The sequence below is a fragment of the Microcaecilia unicolor genome, chromosome 6 (assembly GCF_901765095.1).
Source record: "Microcaecilia unicolor chromosome 6, aMicUni1.1, whole genome shotgun sequence".
In the NCBI taxonomy this organism is placed as follows: domain Eukaryota; kingdom Metazoa; phylum Chordata; class Amphibia; order Gymnophiona; family Siphonopidae; genus Microcaecilia; species Microcaecilia unicolor.
This window is the reverse complement of record NC_044036.1, coordinates 20,730,763-20,750,912: the sequence shown is the minus strand read 5'-3', so window position 1 is coordinate 20,750,912 and position 20,150 is coordinate 20,730,763. Positions and strand designations below refer to the sequence as shown.

Here is a 20,150-nt window from a genome sequence, read left to right as displayed (position 1 = left end):
CGTCAAGCTCCATCTCTGACCATCTTCAAATCTAAGCTAAAAGCCCACCTTTTTGATGCTGCTTTTAACTCCTAACCCTTATTCACTTGTTCAGAACCCTTATTTTATCATCCTCACTTTAATATTCCCTTATCTCTTGTTTATCCTGTTTGTCTGGCCTAATTAGATTGTAAGCTCTGTCGAGCGGGGACTGTCTCTTCATGTTCAAGTGTACAGCGCTGCATACGTCTAGTAGCGCTATAGAAATGATAAGTAGTAGTAGTACAAACAAAAAAAACTGCAAGAATACTCGTATAGCTATTTCCAGCAAAAAGCCGATTGCAAGATGTCAACAGATGCAAAACAAAATGCAGTGCATCATGTATCTGAATGCTAAAATACATGCATTGCCCCTCCCTCCTCCCTAATATTGTGGGTGCTAATGCTGAATCGATCCCCCTCCCCTGATGCCAATATGACATTCTTACCTTTTTCCCCTCCCAAAGTTAGCAGGAAAACTACACTGATGAATAAATGGGTAGAAACAGACAACAGCAAAAAAACAAGGACTGTCGAATTAAAGCTGAGCAAAGGAAGCCCTGTGACAGAGAAAAGGAGCAGAGGGAGGGAAAGATTGATTTCTTTCTGGAGTGAGACCTGTGTTGGAGGCAGACAGATGGACTGGACTGCAAATACTTTACAGGCAAGGAGACGGCCTGTGATTGAGGCAGTGCGTTTCCTGGTCAAGATGACAGGTCTTGCATAGGGGAGATCCCTAGACGCTGTTTCTCTGCTTCCTATTGGTCTATATCAAGCATAGGAGCCGGCTGCCTGGGTGCTTGAGCACCCCCAATATTGAGAAAATTCCTTTGTATGTGTCCAGGAAGGGGTTATTTCCATTGGGCTTAGCACCCCCAATAATTTTGAAAAGTTGGCTCCTATGATATCAAGGACACAAGTTTAGAAAGGATAAGTGGTACTGACGTGTCAACGGGGTGTTTCTGAAAACATAGTAACATAGTAGATGACGGCAGAAAAAGACCTGCATGGTCCATCCAGTCTGCCCAACAAGGTAAACTCGTGTGTATACCTTACCTTGATTTGTACCTGCCTTTTTCAGGGCACAGACCGTACAAGTCTGCCCAGCAGTATTTCCCGCCTCCCAACCACCAGTCCCGCCTCCCATCACCGGCTCTGGCACGGACCGTATAAGTCTGCCCTCCACTATCCTCGCCTCCCAACCACCAACCCCTCTTCCCCCACCTGCTCCGCCACCCAATTTCGGCTAAGCTTCTGAGGATCCATTCCTGCTGCACAGGATTCCTTTATGCACATCCCACGCATGTTTGAAAGGTCCTATGCACTGGTTTCAGTCCAAGAGAAGGTTGGGGGGGGGGGGGGGGATTGCTAGAATTATTGAACAGTGTACCAGCTGGTGAGTGAGGATCTATAGTGTGAGTGGAAGTTAATTACACTGCTGTGAAATGTGACTGCAGCTGATAATAGGATCTTCCCGTCTCTAGACATTCAAAGATTTCCACAAAGCCCAAAAATATAGTAAGTGGACACATCATTGTAGATAAAGGAAGCTTCCAACCAGCATTTTTCTAAATTTCTGCTTTTTGTTCTCTTTACAATAAAAGCATAATGCTGCAAGTGAAATAGAAAGCTACTGTTAATGGACGGAGAGAGTCTCGGTCCTTGAGCAATGATGATATTAAGGGTTAAGCCTATAAGTAGTTGCCTGGATTTTGGTGGCAAGTATGTGCCTAAAGGCCAGTGTTCTAGTCATTTAAGGGCGTAAATGGCAATATTCCAGCTTAGCGCTATTCTGTAAGTGGCGCTGATCTTTGATGGCTTATACTTTACAGGTGAGCATTCACATAGGTTGAGTTTGGGTGGAGAATGGGCGTGGTACAGAATTACTGCTGATGTAGTGTATGTAGATTTTCAGAAAGCTTTTTACAAAGTGCCTCATGAGACTCCTGAGAAAATTAAAGAGTCATTTATTTTGATTACAGCTTTTTCAGTAGTAGCTCAAGGTGAGTTACATTCACGTACACTGGATATTTCTCTGTCCCAGGAGGGCTCACAGTCTAAGTTTGTACCTGAGGCAATGGAGGGTTAAGTGACTTGCCCAAGGTCACAAGGAGCAGCAGTGGGATTTGAACCAGCCACCTCTGGTTGCAACACTGGTGCTCTAACCACTAGGTCACTCCTCCACTAGTAGCAACATTCCATCTAGTATCTCAAATAGTAGCAACATTCCAGAATCTCAAAAAGTGGCAACATTCCATGTAGAATCTTCAATAGAAGCAGCATTCCATATATTTATTTATTTATTTAGATTTTGCTTACACCTTTTTCAGGAGGGTGAACAGTGGAGTGTCGCAGGGATCTGTACTGGGACTGGTGCTATTTAACCTATTTGTAAACGATCTGGAAATTGGACTGACAAATGAGGTGATTAAATTTGCAGATGACACAAAACTACCAAACGTCATAAAAACAATGCACGACCTAACAAACTTCCGAAAATCACTAAAAACCAACCTGTTCAAAAAGGCATACCACAAGGATCTATCCTAAATACCAGATAACGAAACTTATACCAGAACTGGACAAAACCGAACCCTCTATACTTGATTGCTTAATTTACTCTGTCACTTATGAACTTTAATGCAATATTTCTCATTCCAGTAACAGCGATCGCCATTACGGCATAATGTAAGCCACATTGAGCCTGCAAATAGGTGGGAAAATGTGGGATACAAATGCAACAAATAAAAGCTATTCACAGATGTTGAAAAACACATGTGAAAAATTGCAGGAAGACCTTAGGAAACTGGAAGACTGGGTAACCAAATGGCAGATGAAATTTAATATGGATAAATGCAAAGTCATGCACATTGGGAAGAATAATCCAAATCATAGTTACCTGATGCTGCTGGAGTCCACCTTAGGAATCAGCATCCAGGAAAATTATCTAGGTATCATTGTAGGCAATACACTGAATCTTCTGCCCAGTGTGTGGTGGCGGCCAAAAAAGCAAAAAGGATGCTAGGCATTATTAGGAAATGGATGCATAATAAGACCAAGAATATTATAATGCCTTTGTATCACTCTATGATGCAACCTCAACTTGAGTACTGCGTTCAATTCTGGTCACCGTATCTCAAAAAAGATATAGTGGAATTAGAAAAGGTTCAAAGAAGAGCGACCAAAATGATAAAGGGTTTAGAACTCCTCTCATATGAGGAAAGGCTAAAGAGGTTAGGGCTTTTCAGCTTGGAAAAGAGGCAGCTGAGGGGGGGGGGCGAGGGGGATTAATTGAAGTCTACAAAATTCTGAGTGGTTTAGAACAGGTAACAATGAATCGATTTTTCACTCTTTCAAAAAGTACAAAGACTAGGGGACACTCAGTAATATTACATGGAAATACTTTTAAAACAAACAGGAGGAAATATATATATTTTTTTTTTCACTCAAGGAATAAAGATCTGGAACTCGTTGCCGGAGGATGTGATAACAGCGGTTAGCATATCTGGATTTAAACAAGGTTTGGACAGGTTCCTGAAGGAAAAGTCCATAGTCTACTTTTGACATAGACATGGGGAAGCCACTGCTTGCCCTGGGATTGATAGCATGGAATGTTGCTACTATTTGGGTTTCTGCCAGGTACATGTGACCTAGATTAGCTACTGTTTGAAGCAGGATACTGGCCTAGGTGGACCACTGTTCTGACCCAGTATGGCTATACTTATGCTCCTATTATTGCATCGTGACAGGAATCTCTAAATTGTATTGTGGCCAGCCTATCCCCACAGGGGTTTCTGCTCCCATCTTCTTCATGTTTTCAATCTCGCCCCTCTCCCCCTCCTCCTCACTGACCCCCCTCGGCTTGCTTCCAGAATTTTCCCTTCATACCCCCATGCCCCATTGATAACTAGGTCACTCACTAGTCCAGCCCATTGAGACGAGCTCTTGGAGCTATTACGCATCTAAACCATTCTTTACATGCAGAAAAAACTTTATAAATTTGCCATCTGTATGTGTAGAGCAGTTGTTAGATATATTCGTCTGGGCATTTGATCCAAAATTCTTTCTTTCTTTTACACAGTAACAACTGCCAACTCTTTTTAGCAGATTTGACTGCTCCGGCAGTCCCCAGACGTTGTATTCATTAGGCCCATTTCCTAGAAGTAGGTTTTAAAAATTCATTTATTAAGCATTGCCCATTCAATGAGGCTTGAGAAAGTAGTTAGTCATGGAATATCAACTAAAGATTTTTTAACAACGGATAGGCTATTACCCAACATTTGAAATCGGTTGCGGTCGCCTTCCAGCCTCTTCTGTTTCAGCCTTTAGCCCGCACTCGTTATAACAGCCAAGACTCAAAGAGCTCATTAGGTTTTGTCAATATTCTGCCCTGTGTCTGTCTCAGTCTATGCAGAGACCTGCAGTTCTGAATGGGAACTAAAGATTGAAAATGCCAGGCTCCCGGGGATTTCCTTTAGTGAGAGTGGCTTCTCCTTTCACATTCTGCCACTGCAGCCTCTCCACTAAATTTCACGCACACCTCAAATGAGAGTTTTTCCGGAGAACTGACTCACTCTTCCCTCCATCCCCTTTTGGAATCCTTAAGCTTTTCAAGAGTGTGTATGAACAGACACAGGCAGCTTTATAATGATTTCTGCTTTGTTTGCCTTACTGCTTACACACTGTACAGGGGCTTTTCAATAGCCCACTAGCTTCACTTGGATGTTTTAATTAGTTGGGGAGGAGAAAAGGATTTGAAACAAAAGCAATCAATAACGAATGATGAGAGGATAAAAAAAAAAGCCCAACTGCAGATATAGGCCACTAACAACGTGGAAACTTGAAGGGACTTCCAGTGATTAAGCTTGCTTTATTTATTTTTGTTACATTTGTACCCCACACTTTCCCACTCATGGCAGGCTCAATGCAGGTTACATGGGGCAATGGAGGGTTTAGTGACTTGCCCAGACTCACAAGGAGCTGCCTGTGCCTGAAGTGGGAATCAAACCCAGTTCCCCAGGACCAAAGTCCACCACCCTAACCACTAGGCCACTCCTCCACTGTTGCTACTATTTGAGATTCTACATGGAATGTTGCTATTCCACATTCCATGTAGACGTCGGCCCTTGCAGATCACCAATGTGGCTGCGCAGGCTTCTGCTTCTGTGAGTCTGACGTCCTGCACGTACGTGCAGGATGTCAGACTCTCAGACTCACAGAAACAGAAGCCTGCGCAGCCTTCTACTTGGAATGTTGCTTGTGGAATAGCAACATTCCATGTAGAATCTCCAATAGTATCTATTTTATTTTTGTTACATTTGTACCCTGCGCTTTCCCACTCATGGCAGGCTCAATGCGGCTTACATGGGGCAATAGAGGGTTAAGTGACTTGCCCAGAGTCACAAAGAGATGCCTGTGCCTGAAGTGGGAATCAAACTCAGTTCCTCAGTTCCCCAGGACCAAAGTCCACCATCCTAACCACTAGGCCACTCCTCCACCCTGTGAAAAATTAAGCCTTTGTCCAATGATGGCTTCTCAGTGGGTTTCTGGTACTGTCTGGCTCACTTGAACTAAGCCACGGTGGCGTTTTTAGCTCACGGTAGAAATCAGCTGGCGGTAAACGCCGAGACAACCAGGGCAAGCTAAAAACGCTACCGTGGCTTAGTAAAAGACCCCCTGTATTATGGAAGTTTTACATTAGTTTCGTGTATTTATTTATTTATTTGTTGCATTTGAATCCCACATTTTCCCACCTATTTGCAGGCTCAATGTGGCTTACATTGTTCCGTAATGGCGATCGCCATTTCCAGAATGAGAAATACAGAGTTATATTGCATAAAGATTCGTAGGTGACAGAGAGGGGGATAATCGAATGGGCGCCCCCGTAAAGGGGCGGGGCAACCCGTATTATCGAAACAAGATGGACGTCTATCTTTCGTTTCGATAATACGGTCGGGGACGCCCAAATCATGAAATTTAGGTTGACCTTAGAGATGGTCGTCCCCGGTTTTTGGCGATAATGGAAAGCGAGGACTCCCATCTCAGAAACGACCAAATCCAAGCCATTTGGTCGTGGGAGGAGCCAGCATTCGTAGTGCACTGGTCCCACTAACTGAATGGAAAAAGCCCTTCCCTTACCGATCTGGAAAGGAACGGGCACGCATGAATTAAATTGCAAGCAAATGAGCTGCTTGCTGTTAGCTCATTTGCACACGATTTCCTTCCTAAGGAAGGGAAGCGACGGTAGTTGAGGACGTCCTTCCCTGCAATATGAAAAGAGAACGCCAAAATATGTTTTCCTTTCTTATGGCAGGGGTATGTAGCGGCATCATCAGAGCAACTGATTTGTCGATGACATCAGCCGAGTAAAGAACACATCTTCAGTATCTACTGTAGGTGCGCAGCCCTAAGGTGCCCTTTTACTAAGCCGCGTAGGCGCCTACGCTCGCCAATTTGGAGTTACCACCTGGCTACTGCATGGCCCTTGTGGTAATTTCATTTTTGACACGCGTCGGAAAAAGAAGTTGTATTTTCTGACATGCGTCAGCTACACGCATCAAGTGGCATTCTACGCACATAGGTCATTACCACCCAATTAAAGCATCAGACCTTACTGCTAAGTCAACGGCTAAGCCAATTTTGATTTTGCCGCACTTCCATTTTCAGCAAAAATTTTTAAAAAAGTATTTTTACAGGTGTGCTGAAAAATGGATCTGCGCACACCCAAAACCCACGCCTACACTACCGCAGGCCATTTTTCAGCGCACCTTCGTAAAAGGACCCCTAATTTTTTAAAATTTTGTATTGTTTCCCATTTTCTTTACAGGAACTTTCATGTTGTTTGAGGGAATCTTTTTCCTATTTTTTCATTATGGGAACAATGGGGTCAATATACAAAACAATTTCACCGGCCTGAAACAGCTCTTGACCTGTTAAATTTCTTGTACGGGGTTAACTGCTCATTATCATCCATAAGAACTTAAGAATAGCCATACCGTGTCAGACCAATGGTTCATCTAGCCCAGTACCTAGCAGAAAGCCAAATGGTAGCAACACTCCATTCTATCAATCCCAGGGCAAGCAGTGACTTCTCCATGTCTGTCTCAATTGCAGACTATGGACTTTACCTCCATAAACTTGGCCAACCCTTTTTTAAACCCAGATACGCTAACTGCTGATACTACATCTTCCGCCAAAGAGTTTCAGAGCTTAACTATTCATTGAGTGAAAAATATTTCCTCCTATTTGTTTTAAAGGTGTTTCCATGTAACTTCATTGAGTGTCCCCTAGTCTTTGTACTTTTTGAAAGAGTAAAAAATCAGTTCACTTCTACTCATTCTACACCAGTAGGATGGTGTAGAGTAGACCTCAATCAAATCTCCCCTCATTGGTCTCTTTTCCAAGCTGAAGAGCCCTAACCTCTTTAGCCTTCCATCATATGAGAGGAGTTCCATCCCCGTTATCATTTTGGTTGTTCTTCTTTGAACCTTGTCTAATCCCACTATATCTTTTTTGAGATACAGTGACCAGAACTGAACGCAATACTCAAGGTGAGATTGCACCATAGAGCGATACATAGGCATCATAGTATTCTTGGTCTTATTTATCATCCCTTTCCTAATAATTCCTGGCATCCTGTATGCTTTTCTGACTGCCGCCGTACACTGGACAGAAGATTTCAGCGTATTGACTACAACAACACCTAGATATTTTTCTTGGGTGCTGACCTCCAAGGTGGACCTTAGCATCAGTTAACTATGATTCAGATTATTCGTCCCAATGTGCATCACATCATGCTCCAAGGAATGCCTACATTATCCAGCTTATTTTCGAAAGAGATCGCCGGCCATCTTCCGACACAAATCGGGAGATGGCCGACCATCACCTGAACCCGGCCAAATCGGTATAATCGAAAGCCGATTTTGGCTGGCACCAACTGCTTTCCATTGTGGAGCTGGCGAAACTTCAAGGGGGCATGTCGGCAGGGTACAGAAGGTGGGACAGGGGCCTAGTTATGAGATGGCCGGCTTTGCCCGATAATGGAAAAAAGATGGCCGGCTCTCTAACGAGCATTTCGCCGGCTTCACTTGGTCCATTTATTTTTACGACCAAGCCTCAAAAAAGTGCCCCAATTGACCAGATGACCACCGGAGGGAATGGGGATGACCTCCCCTTACTCCCCAAGTGATCACCAACCCCCTCCCACCCCCAAAATATATATATATATATTTTTTTTTTCCAGCCTCTATGCCAGCCTGAAATTTCATACCCAGCTCCCTGACAGCAATATGCAGGTCCCTGGAGCAGTTTTTAGTGGGTGCTGTGCACTTCAGGCAGGTAGACCCAGGCCCATCCCCCCTACCTGTTACACTTGTGGTGGTATATGGGAGCCCTCCAACCCTCCCCCCCCCCAAAACAACCCACTGTACCCACATGTAGGTGCCCCCCTTCACCCCTTAAGGCTATGGTAGTGGTGTAGAATTGTGAGGAGTGGGTTTTAGGGGGGATTTGGGGGGCTCAGCACCCAAGGTAACGGAGCTATGCACCTGGGAGCTATTTTTAAATTTTTTTTTTAAATTTTTAGAAGTTTTTAGAAGTGCCCCCTAGGGTGCCCGGTTGGTGTCCTGGCATGTCAGGGGGACCAGTGCACTACAAATGCTGGCTCCTCCCATGACCAAATACCTTGCATTTTGCTGGGTTTGAGATGGCCGGGCCCGGTTTCCATTATGGCCGAAAACCGAAGCCGGCCATCTCTAAACCCGGCGATCTCAACATTTGACCTAAATGTTGAGATTTAGCCGGCTCCAACCATATTGTCGAAAGAAAAGATGGCCGGCCATCTTTTTCAAAAATAGGGTTTGCTCCACCCCTTTGTGGAGCCGGCCCCCGAAGATGGCCGGCGCCGTTCGATTATGCCCCTCTATGTCAACTATATATAACCATATAGTTGAACTAGCTATATCTTCACGTTTCCCTGATATGTCCTGTCTGTCCTAACCCTTATCCCTCACTTGTCCTGTCTGTCTGTCTGTCATAATTAGATTATAAGCTCTATTGAGCAGGGACTGTCTCTCCATGTTCAGGTGTGAAGCGCTGCGTACGTCCGGTAGCACTATAGAAATGATAAGTAGTAGTAGTATATAGCCACTGACTGGAGTAAACATTTTTAGCACATGGGTTTAGCTGGATAACTGCCTAATTCCCTGGATGGGTCTTTCTGTTAATCATCCTCCCAATTAGCCATGCTAACTGGAGATCCACAGTTATTAAAGTTGACTGCTTATTTCCCCCCTATGACTTCATTCTGTCACTACAAGTATGTTTTTCAAATCCTGCAAAACCTAGGGTTTTTCTGACCTTTTCTCCTTCTTGCTCCAGTCACAGGAATAACACAGCTTCTTGTGTTATTAATTCTCACTCTTGCTGAAACCTTTAAATCGTTGTAAAACACTGCTCCTTAAACAGAAAATTTTCAATCTATTTTCTCACAAAGCAGGCCCATTTGCAGTAAATAATCTGTAGGCCTGTGCTAGAAGGAAATAAATAATTCTGAATTTGCTGCATGCTGGCTGATCCATGAGCTTTAAATCACTGTGTTTTGTATTTAACTCAGCCAAAAATTTGGGCATGTTGAGTCACGAACGCTTCTTAGAGCATTACAGACAGAGGATCAGCATTTGATCTCCCTTACCCTTTGAGAAAACATCTTAGAAATCATGAATTTGTTAACTGCTCCCTGACTGGTCTTTAAAATGTGCCCCGTTGGCTTATATCATGGTGACTAAAATGTTAGAAAGTCTCTTTGGCCCTCCTGCTTCAGTACACCCCCAAGAGCTGCAGCAAACTGCATCTGAGAACCCAAAGCCATTGGGCACACCTGTCAGAAGCACCTTGCCATGTTGGAAGGCAGCCCATCGATACCATACAAAGATCGGCAACTGCAAGTGCAAAAAAAGTGCTGTATGCACTCACCGTGGTTGCCATTCAAATCCACCATAGAGACTTGATCTCTAGGCCATTTAAAATAGGAAGTTGTGCATAGCTAAGAGAAAAGAAAAAGAAGATGGTAGATGTTAATTTATGTTGTTGCCACCTAGTGGCCGATAGTTATATCTCACTGTTTTCCTATTTCCTGGTAGTTGTTACCTTTAATCTTTAGGTGTAATACAGTCAGGGCTTTTTTTGAGGGGGTACTTGGGGATACTGAGTACCGGCACCTTTTTCATTGTCTACTAAAATTGACCCATGGTCCCCAAGTTTTAATGAAAGAGCTCAGGCCCTACACACCAGTTCTGCCTTGTCATAGATTCTGTGACTGGTTGCAGGGGGCCTGGCTATTGTGGGGTGAGTCCCTCAGTGATAACACCACCCCTGAAGGATGGCCTGGCATTTGAGTACCGGCACCTTTTACGCTAGACAAAACGCACTGAATACAGTATGGTTCCTGTACACAGCTGCAACTAGTGTGTCTTTATTTTTAATCCTGAAATAACTCCCTCCTGGCTCAGGTCCGGGTGAGTCAAAGACAAAGATTACAAATGGGCTGGTGTTTTATAGCAATCCCAGTTTCCCTCCAAAAGGGGTCTCTTCCTACCATTATCTCATTGGTCAGGAGATCCCTCCCCTTGTTTTGGAAAAACAAACAGGTCATAGCGCAATACTCTCCTGGGGCCATTAGAGGTCTCTCCAATCCAAGCAAGGCAGAAATCTAGAGGTTGCTACTTTTGAAGTTAGCTCACACCTTTTCCAGTAGTAGCTCAAAGCGAGTTACATCCAAGTACAGTAGATATTCTTTTTTCTCCTTAGAGGCAATGGAGGGTTAAGTGATTTAAGGGGGTGGGAGTAGGATTTGAGCCTAGCTTCTCTGGTTCTCAGCCAAAGCTGCAATGGTGATGGGTGGTGAAGGGATGACAATATGAAGGGGGGGGAGGAAGGGGGGGTGAAAGGGAGGAAAGAGAGAAAATAAAGGGGATCAGAGATGAAGGGGAACAGAATGCAAGAGAGGGTATGGAGGAGAGAGAGTCTGTGTGTGGGAGAGGGGATGGAGAAGGGTGATAAAGTACCTGATGCAAGAGGTGTAACAAATAACGAATTTCACCTGCTATACTAGACTGCTGTCTTGGGATTTTGCAGCTCAAATTCATAACCCTGCCTATTTTAACATTAAAACTTAGTTGCTGCACTCTAGATCATTCCTCAAGCTTAGCTAAATTTCTCCTCATATTATCCACACCTTCTGAGGTGTCTACCCCTTTGCAGATTTTCGCACCATCCACAAAAAGATGAACCTCTCCCAACGACCCTTCAGCAATGTTGCTTACAAAAATGTTAAACCAAACCAGCTCAAGGACTGATCCTTGTGGAATGCCTCTTTCATTAGTGTAAACTCTATTTACCTCTGCTCTCTCGCTCAACCAGTTTTTATCCCAGTCAGTTTAGGAGCCATACTGAGGCAGTTCAGTTTATATATAATTCAACTTTATGGAACCTTGTGAAAAACCCTGCTGAAAACGTTTTTGGGCTGCATACCCCTACGAACTAGACAGTGTTTCAGAATACCCCTAATAAATATTTATATAACTACCCTAAAATTGTTGATCTCAATATCCAGTTCCGTTTAGTGAATCAGTCACCAGGGGATCGTCCAAGGAGAGTGGGGAATTCCTGAAGCAGGTGAATGCTGAATAAGAGGTTTGAATATTTAATTGGGTGAGTTTGATATATATGGTTTAAAATGTCTTTAAAGGTTACAGAAATAATGGGTGGTAAGAGATTTGTTTCTGTTTTTATTTCACGTTTTTTTTTTAGTTTAGTCTCCTAATGACACTGTTTGAAAGGCGAAACATGTGGAGGGGCATAATCGAACGGGGCTTCCAGGTTTGGGGTGGGGAAACCTGTATTATCGAAACAAGATGCACGGCCATCTTTCGTTTCGATAATACAGTTGGGGACGCCCAAATCTCCACATTTAAGTCGACCTTAAAAATGGTCGTCCCCGATTTTTGGCGATAATGGAACCCGAGGACGCCCACCTCAGAAATGACCAAATCCAAGCCCTTTGTTCGTGGGAGGAGCCAGAATTCATAGTGCACTGGTCCCCCTCACATGCCAGGACACCAACCGGGCACCCTAGGGGGCATTGCAGTGGACTTCAGAAAAGGCTCCCAGGTGCATAGCTCCCTTACCTTCTGTGCTGAGCCCTCCAAAACCTACTCCCCACAACTGCACACCACTACCATAGCCCTTAGGGATGAAGGGGGGCACCTAGATGTGGGAACAGTGGGTTTGTGGTGGGTTTTGGAGGGCTCACATTTACTACCACAAGTTTAACTGGGGGGATGGGCCTGGGTCCGCCTGCCTGAAGTGCACTGCAGTACCCACTAAAACTGCTCCAGGGACCTGCATACTGCTGTGATGGAGCTGGGTATGATATTTGAGGCTGGCATAGAGGCTATAACAAATATTTAATTTTTTTTTAGGGTGGAAGGGGGTTAGTGACCACTGGGGAAGTAGGGGAGGTCATCCCCAATTTCCTCCGGTGGTCATCTGGTCATTTTGGGCACATTTTTGTGGCTTGGTCATAAAAAAAAAGAACCAAGTAAAGTTGGCCAAGTGTTCATCAGGGACGCCCTTCTTTTTTTCATTATCGGCTGAGGACGCCCATGTGTTAAGCATGCCCCAGTCCCGCCTTCGCTACGCTTCTGACATGCCCCCGGGAACTTTGGTCGTCCCCATGACAGAAAGGAGTTGAGGGCAGTCAAAATCGGCTTTCAATTATGCCGATTTGGGCAACCCTGGAAGAAGGACGCCCATCTCCCGATTTGTGTCGAAAGATGGGCGCCCTTCTCTTTCAAAAATGAGCCCAATAGTCATGTAGAGACTAAGGAAACAGTTGAGATTTAATAGTGGCCAGTTAAGTTTAATTGGGAGCAGCCTGTCACTGAAACCTGTTGCAGATGGAGGAACATTAGTTTGGCAACTTATTAATCAGCAACGTCAACAGTGTTCTAGCATGAATGGGAGAATATAATTGATCAACTTTCATGAGACAGATTCAAGTAACACTGATTAGAGTCGATTTATAGAAGATTTGGACTGAAAACATGTAGGGCCCTGTTTACTAAGCAGCGTTATAGGCACATTAATGTTTTTAACATGCATTAATCCAAAAAGAATCCACTTGCGTGGAGAACTCAAAAGATCCCACGAAGAAACTCAAGTCAAGGAAGGGAATGGGAATAAAAACCAGGGTTTCCAGAAACAAGACCGCAAAAGATCTTGAGTGAAACAGTGTTTATTGGCAATCAAAGTGACTCAACACAATGCTGAGTTTCGTCCGGAAGGCCTTCATCAAGAGTCTTCTGTCCAGCCTTGCAGGCTTCAGACTGGACTCCAGCATTATACTATAGGCACGAACATGCGTGTTAAAATCAGGGTTTCCAGAAGCAAGATCGCAAAAGATCTTGAGTGAAACAGTGTTTATTGGAAATCAAAGTGACTCAACACAATGCTGAGTTTCGTCCGGAAGGCCTTCATCAAGAGTCTTCTGTCCAGCCTTGCAGGCTTCAGACTGGACTCCAGCATTATACTATAGGCACGAACATGCGTGTTAAAATCAGGGTTTCCAGAAGCAAGATCGCAAAAGATCTTGAGTGAAACAGTGTTTATTGAAAATCAAAGTGACTCAACACAACGCTGAGTTTCGGCCAGAAGGCCTTCATCAAGAGTCTTCTGTGCCTACAATATCCCTATAGGTGCCTACATGGTTAGCGGGCTCGCTGTGTAGGCGCGCTAAAAACACTAACACACCTTAGTAAACAGGGCCCTTAGAGTAGTAGCATTGTGTCTAGAATAGGAATTGGTGTTACATATGTCCATGTTATCCAATGTAATGTGATTATAGTCAGTTAAAGGTACTAGGAGGCAGGCTTTTTAAAAGTTTGTTAGATATTGTGAAGAAGGGGATAAGGGAACAGAGAGGGGGGTACCGGCAGAGAAGAAGATAAGGCCCAGAAGAGGGGACATCCCAGATTCTTAGCTGAGGGAGTTCCACATATCAGGAGAAAGCATAGAACATTTTCCCCAGAGGGCTGGAGGCAGGGTAAAAACTACGATTCCCAGCAGCCCTTGAGGAAGTCTTACAACAGAATCAAAGACTTCCTATCCCAGCAGCCCCCAGTGGAGCCCAAGGGAAAGGCAGGTAAAGGTGAAACCCAAGACACAGAGGTATCTGGGGCAATAGAGGGTTACGTAATTTGCCCAGAGTCACAAGGCACTACAGTGGGAATCAAACCCAGTTCCCCAGGATCAAAGTCCACTGCACTAACCACTAGGCTACTCCAACATTCCATGTAGAATCTCAAATAGTAGCAACAGAATCTTGGATAGTAGCAACATTCCATGTTCCACTGCACTAACCACTAGGCTACTCCTCCACTAGCAACATTCCATGTAGAATCTCAAATAGTAGCAACATTCCATGTAGAATCTCAAATAGGGAAAGGGAAATGGGACTTGATATACTGCCTTTCTGTGGTTTTTGCAACTACATTCAAAGAGGTTTACATAGTATATACAGGTACTTATTTTATACCAGGGGCAATGGAGGGTTAAGTGACTTGCCCAGAATCACAAGGAGCTGCAGTGAAATTGAACCCGGTTCTCCACTATCACTGCCCTAACCACTAGGCTACTCCTCCACTCCTACACCCAGTCATAAGATGGTAAACTGAACTGTGAGGAAGATTAAGCGTTTCCATTTACACTGGGGCTGTAAAAGCTGTCTGGATGGCAAACAGAGCCGCAGAATAATAGCCACTTGAAAACAATTTGTGCTTCACGCGTCTAAGTGCTGGATTGCTACTGATGCTCTTTGCTTTATTTTCCTCAGTGATATTAGTCCTGTTGAAGAATTAATAGCAAAGCAATACAATTCAGCTAGAGTAGGGCAATCATAATGAAACCATTCTGATTTTAATGGTAACCTAATATAATTAATCCTTTCAGACTCTAACACCAGTCTAACTTACACCAGTCAGCAGGGCCTCATCACAATCTCCATTTCTCCGAACAGCAGTTAAAGATGTGCATTCATTAACATGTGCTTGATTAATTGGTGCGCCTTAAAAAAAAATCTAGTGTGTACTAAATCGAGTTAAAACACATTAACCAATGAATGAATGCACATTAAAGTTTTTTAACAAGTGTTAAAATGTTTTAACATGTATTAACAATTTTTTAAAACAGATGTGTGAAACAAACTGAAAAATATTCCAAAATTGGGAACCGCTTTTTTAAAATGACCTAAAAATGACTTGTTTTCCTTGCACATCCCTAACAGCTAAGGGTCTCTTTTACTAAACTGCGCTAGCGATTCCCTGTACGGCCTTGTCAAAAAAGCCCATTCACTTTGAATGGGCTTCATCGGCATTGCTGAGCAGGAATCGCTAGCACGGTTTGGTAAAAGACGCTCATAGGAATATAATGGGCATCTCGTTTACTGCCAGCTGATTTCTACCGCGAGCTAAAAACGCTACCGTGGCTTAGTAAAAGACCCCCTAAATTATTTGTTCAGTTCTTCTTGAAATTATATTTTTGTGGTCAGATATGTTTTCACAGGTAAATCTCCATCTCATTCCTATTTATGAATTCAGAAGGAAATAAACTTATTGCACTGCGGAAAGTCTGTCAATAGTTATTACCTGAGGTGATTGTAACAATAATCGAATCAAAAGGGGGTTTGGACGGATTCCTGAGGGAATAGTCCATTGAACATTATTTAAAAAAAATTTTGTTTGTTTTGGGGGGGGGGGGGGGGGGGGGGGGGGGGGGGGGGGGGTTGCCGGGTTCTTGAAGCCTGGATTGGCCGCTGTCGGAGGCAGGATGCTGGGCTTGATGGACCCTTGGTCTTTTCCCAGTATGGCGGTACTTAAGTTTTTATGTGCTAACTAAGGGGAATTTGTTTTCTATTTTGGTATTTTTTGTCCACTCTTTCAAATATCTTGGTGTTACCCTCAACTTTCATTTGAATCTCATATTTCCTTGACAGTCCGATCCTGATTTTTCTCTCTCCACACTATCTGTTCACTACAGAGCTATTTAGATCATGATTCTTACACTACAATCCTACACTCTCTAGTTACTACATGTCTTGATTACTGCAACTCAGTGTACTCGGGCCTTCATAATTTTTCTCTCAAATGTCTCCAATCAGTTCAGAACACTGCGGTTCACCTTCCCTATCATGCCCATCGTCGTGAACATATCACCCTCTACTAGCAATATTCCACTGGTTCCTCATCACATTCCACATTCAATATACTTACTTACCATGTTTCACAAGGTCTTTCACACCGGTCAACCTCCTTACCTTTCCTCACTAATCACTCCCTACAGGTCTTTGCGTGCTCTGCACTCTGCCACGGTCCACCGTCTGTCTCTCCCTCCCCTCCAGTGCTCCTGGCTGGTATCGACCCGCCATTCCATGTTCCTTTATACAACCCCCTCACTTCAGAATGTCCTTCCCTTCACTTTGTGCCGAGTCCTCCTATACTAACTTTAAGACCAGTTTAAAAACCTACTTATTTTCCCTGGCTTTCCCTGGGATTCAGGCCCAGGACTGATTCTGGTCGGTCTGCAGCACCTACCAGCTTTGTTCTCCTGTTCCTCTCCTCGCTGTCCTGTTGAATTTCTCTTTCCTGTTGTTTAATGTAGTCCCTTTCCTTTTCTGTTTCTCCAGTGTCTTTGTAAACCACTTTGTTGCATGCCTGAAAGGCAGCAGATTAAGTGGCAATAAACTAAACTACTCTGGTCCCTCAGTTCACTCTAGATTGCTACTTGCAACATGTGATGGAGACACTGGCCAACCTTCGGAGCCCATCTATTGGAGAACTAAGTCACTTTTCCCCTCGTCCTCTTTTCCTGTCACATAGCCCAAGTAGGTTTTCTTTTAGTTCTGCAGGAAGTAGTTCTTTTTCATATTTTTCTCGACTCTCCCATGTTGGTCTTCGATGGCTCATCGGTTCCATTAGGGTTCACTCCTAGATGGAGCACCATCCTGGTTCTTAAAGGAATGCTTGTCTCTTTTAGTTCTATCCTCCTCAATTATCAACACTCGTTTGACTCAAGGCGTGTTTTCTAAACCATGGAAGCACTTACTGGTTCATTTGAATCTTTAAAAACCCAGGGCTGAGTGTGTGTTCTCCTACAAATTTTTAGAACGGTAAGAGAATATTTAAGCAGAATGTGGTGAGGATCAAGGTCTTAGGGCATGCAGGAACTATCTTAAGGATCCTGGGGGTGCCATAACTGTGTTGGGCTCTTAGGATGGGAGTGATGTTGTGCCTGATCAGAGAGGTAGGGGAAGAGCCAGACTTTGTGGGAAGGGGGCTAGATTAGATGGGGTGTTTGAGATTAGTTCAAGTGTTACAAGAAATGATTTATCTTGGGGGAAAGAGCTCTAGAGCACTCGCTACTGTTTATAATTTAAGAGCAGGCGCTGTATTTATAAGTTTTAGGATATTAATTTCTCCACCAATCACCAAAGGTGATAATTGCAATAAATTAAATAAATTAAGTATATATAAAAGATACCATATACTCAGAACACAAAGAGACCGTATTTAGCTTCAAAAAGGTTGATTTAATATACAATTGCACACGAGAGGTAGGTTTTAAGAGATCTTTACAGATAATCTGTGCATAAAATAGAACAAAGTAGCAGGTAGGTTAACTTACAAGTCCTTGTTACAAGCATGCTGTGGTCCAGCTGATTGATGAGCACATGTTTCAGGAGCAAGGCATCAGCAGACCCCAAAGAGAGCAGCAGGTCCCAAGAGGAGGCAGGTTCCAAGAGAGGAGGCAGGTTCCAAGAGGACGAGCTGGGCTGTTTCCAGGCCTTTTATAATGTTAGCAGAGAAGCATGGTGTGTGCATGTCCTGGATATTTTGCAAGGCATTATGGTTAATGTAGTCTGTTCACATGATCACATTATAAGTCCTTCCTTTCTGCACATGCCCTGACGTTCATCTGTCTGACAGCCGATGGGAGGGGGCAGGTATACCTCTGATGACAGGCAAATGTTTTGTTTATGCTTTTCCTCTGAAGTCTTTGTCTTCAATGGGTTCTCCAGACTTTCTGTCTCTTGGGTCTTTAGTTTTCGGAGATGTCCTGATGAGCCTTCAGGACTAGGTGGATACCTAGTCATGCTTTGTTTCAGATGGGAGGAGAAGAAAGCTACCTTTTGTCTCTGTTAAGTGTTTGTAATTGCCTAGCCCTGCTATCAGAAGTTCCCAGAAAAAGGGATGGGGAAAGAGAGTTTTGGAATGAAAGCCAGTTCCTGTTGCATCTTCAAATATATATATTTTTAAAGCTGTATTTTGTATTGCTATATATATATTTGTATCTGATTCAGCACAATCTGCTCAATAATTCTGACACCATGTTACACAAGGGGTTGGGTTTTGGCCTCTGTGATGGTGTCAGGCTGAACTGGGGGGTAGGGGAGGCAGGTTGCGTATGAGCGATACATCAGGGAGGATAGAAGAGATCACCATATCAGACCAGTAGGAGCTGCATTATGTGGATATGTGTCAAGCTATGGATGTGGTCATGCTCAGTTTTTGCTTGTATAAGTGTGTGTATGTGCTGCTGTGGTGGTCGATTGTATATTTGAGGTGCTTCTGTGCTACCCTAAGCAGGTGCCTAGTCCGACTAGTACTTGAGCTTGCCCTGGTGTGTGGGAATACAATGAGGTGATGGTTGGTTCTGAAGTACTCTTTCTAGCCTTCCACCATTCCAGACACTCAGCTTGCTACCTGAGGTAAATCTGTGGAGAAATGCTTCTGCTGCAGATGGGATCCAAGGGCCACGTCAGAGACAGCTCTGAACCTGTTGCAGAGAGAGATATTTAATGTAAAAACTGCTCGTGCGTCAGATGGCAGTGACTCACCTTTACTGGGCTTTATATCCTTTTCAGAGATGTACCTTAACTTTAAATCTCAGATATGAAGTTGGGGAGGAACGTGGCTCGCACTTTTCTTGATTACTACAAACTGAACAACAGCTTAGTGGAGAAACCCCTGACTACTATACCAAGCATACGGTAGGCCTTGCTCTAAGCGATTTATCTTTCTTTCAATCCATTTGCTGTGTTGTTAAATGCCATATCCGCTGCAAAGATGTTTTCTTGCCGCCCGCATTGCTGATTTCCCTACTAATTTATCACAGTGCTCGATTTTATACGTTTGTTTATTAGACTGATACACTACCTTTTGTGACACATAAAGAAAGCGGTTTATAATCAAGCTAGTAAAATGAAGGGAACACCAGTTGTATCATAGAGAAAAGGAGGCTAGAAGGCAGAACAGAAACAGAAACAAGACCAACAGGGAGATCAACAGACACTGAGATCAACTAGGACTGACCACCCCAAACTTTTGGAGGAAAACGTCTGTGTGCAAGGGTGGCAGGAGAGCACCCCAAAGGAGTGGGGTGATGTGAAAGAATTTGGTGTATAGAATCCAATCAGGCTCTAGAAACCGGAGGGATATGACTCTGGAGATATAACACAAGTGGGAAATATACTGAAGCAAGCATAGTAATTGTGAGTAAAAGATCATGACCCGAAAATCTACCCTTAATCCAGGTCATAGTGGAGTTTATTTGAATACTGGGTTGGGGGGAGGGAGTAAAAGATAAGGAAGCCATATTGTCATATTGGGAGTAGAGGGAGGGGGTCCAATTTAGTATCAACACTTGCTGCATGGTGGGGAGGAAGCACCTCCCTCTTGCATACCCCAAACCTCCTATGATTCATGGATAATTGCATTGGGACCATGGAGGAGGGAGGATACTTGAGCTGTGATCCTTATCTGAACAAAGCTACTGAACATCCTTGCCGAGGCCCAGGTGGGGCTACCTAGACAACAAGCTTTAATATTGACCCCAGTGTATTTTCCTTCAATTTATTTATTTACAATTCTTATATGCCACATATCATAAAGTTCTTTTAAAAAATATTTTTTTGTGTGTGAGAAATTAACCAATATTTCCCTTTTTTGCTTACAGTTCTCTCATTGGACATAAAGACAAATTGTTCATAGTACAATTCAAAATCCGTCACAAAATGTGTT

At 43.6% G+C, this 20,150-nt stretch overlaps 1 protein-coding gene across 1 annotated transcript in view; it reads left to right on the top strand.

Annotated features, from left to right (window-relative positions):
- Window positions 1–20,150, top strand: part of AGBL4 (ATP/GTP binding protein like 4) — a 2,274,308-nt gene that overhangs the window by 2,241,300 nt on the left and 12,858 nt on the right. The window contains exon 12 of the mRNA XM_030206027.1: window positions 19,021–19,120. Coding sequence (XP_030061887.1) covers window positions 19,021–19,120 — 100 coding nt within the window. The remainder of the gene's footprint in view (window positions 1–19,020; window positions 19,121–20,150) is intronic.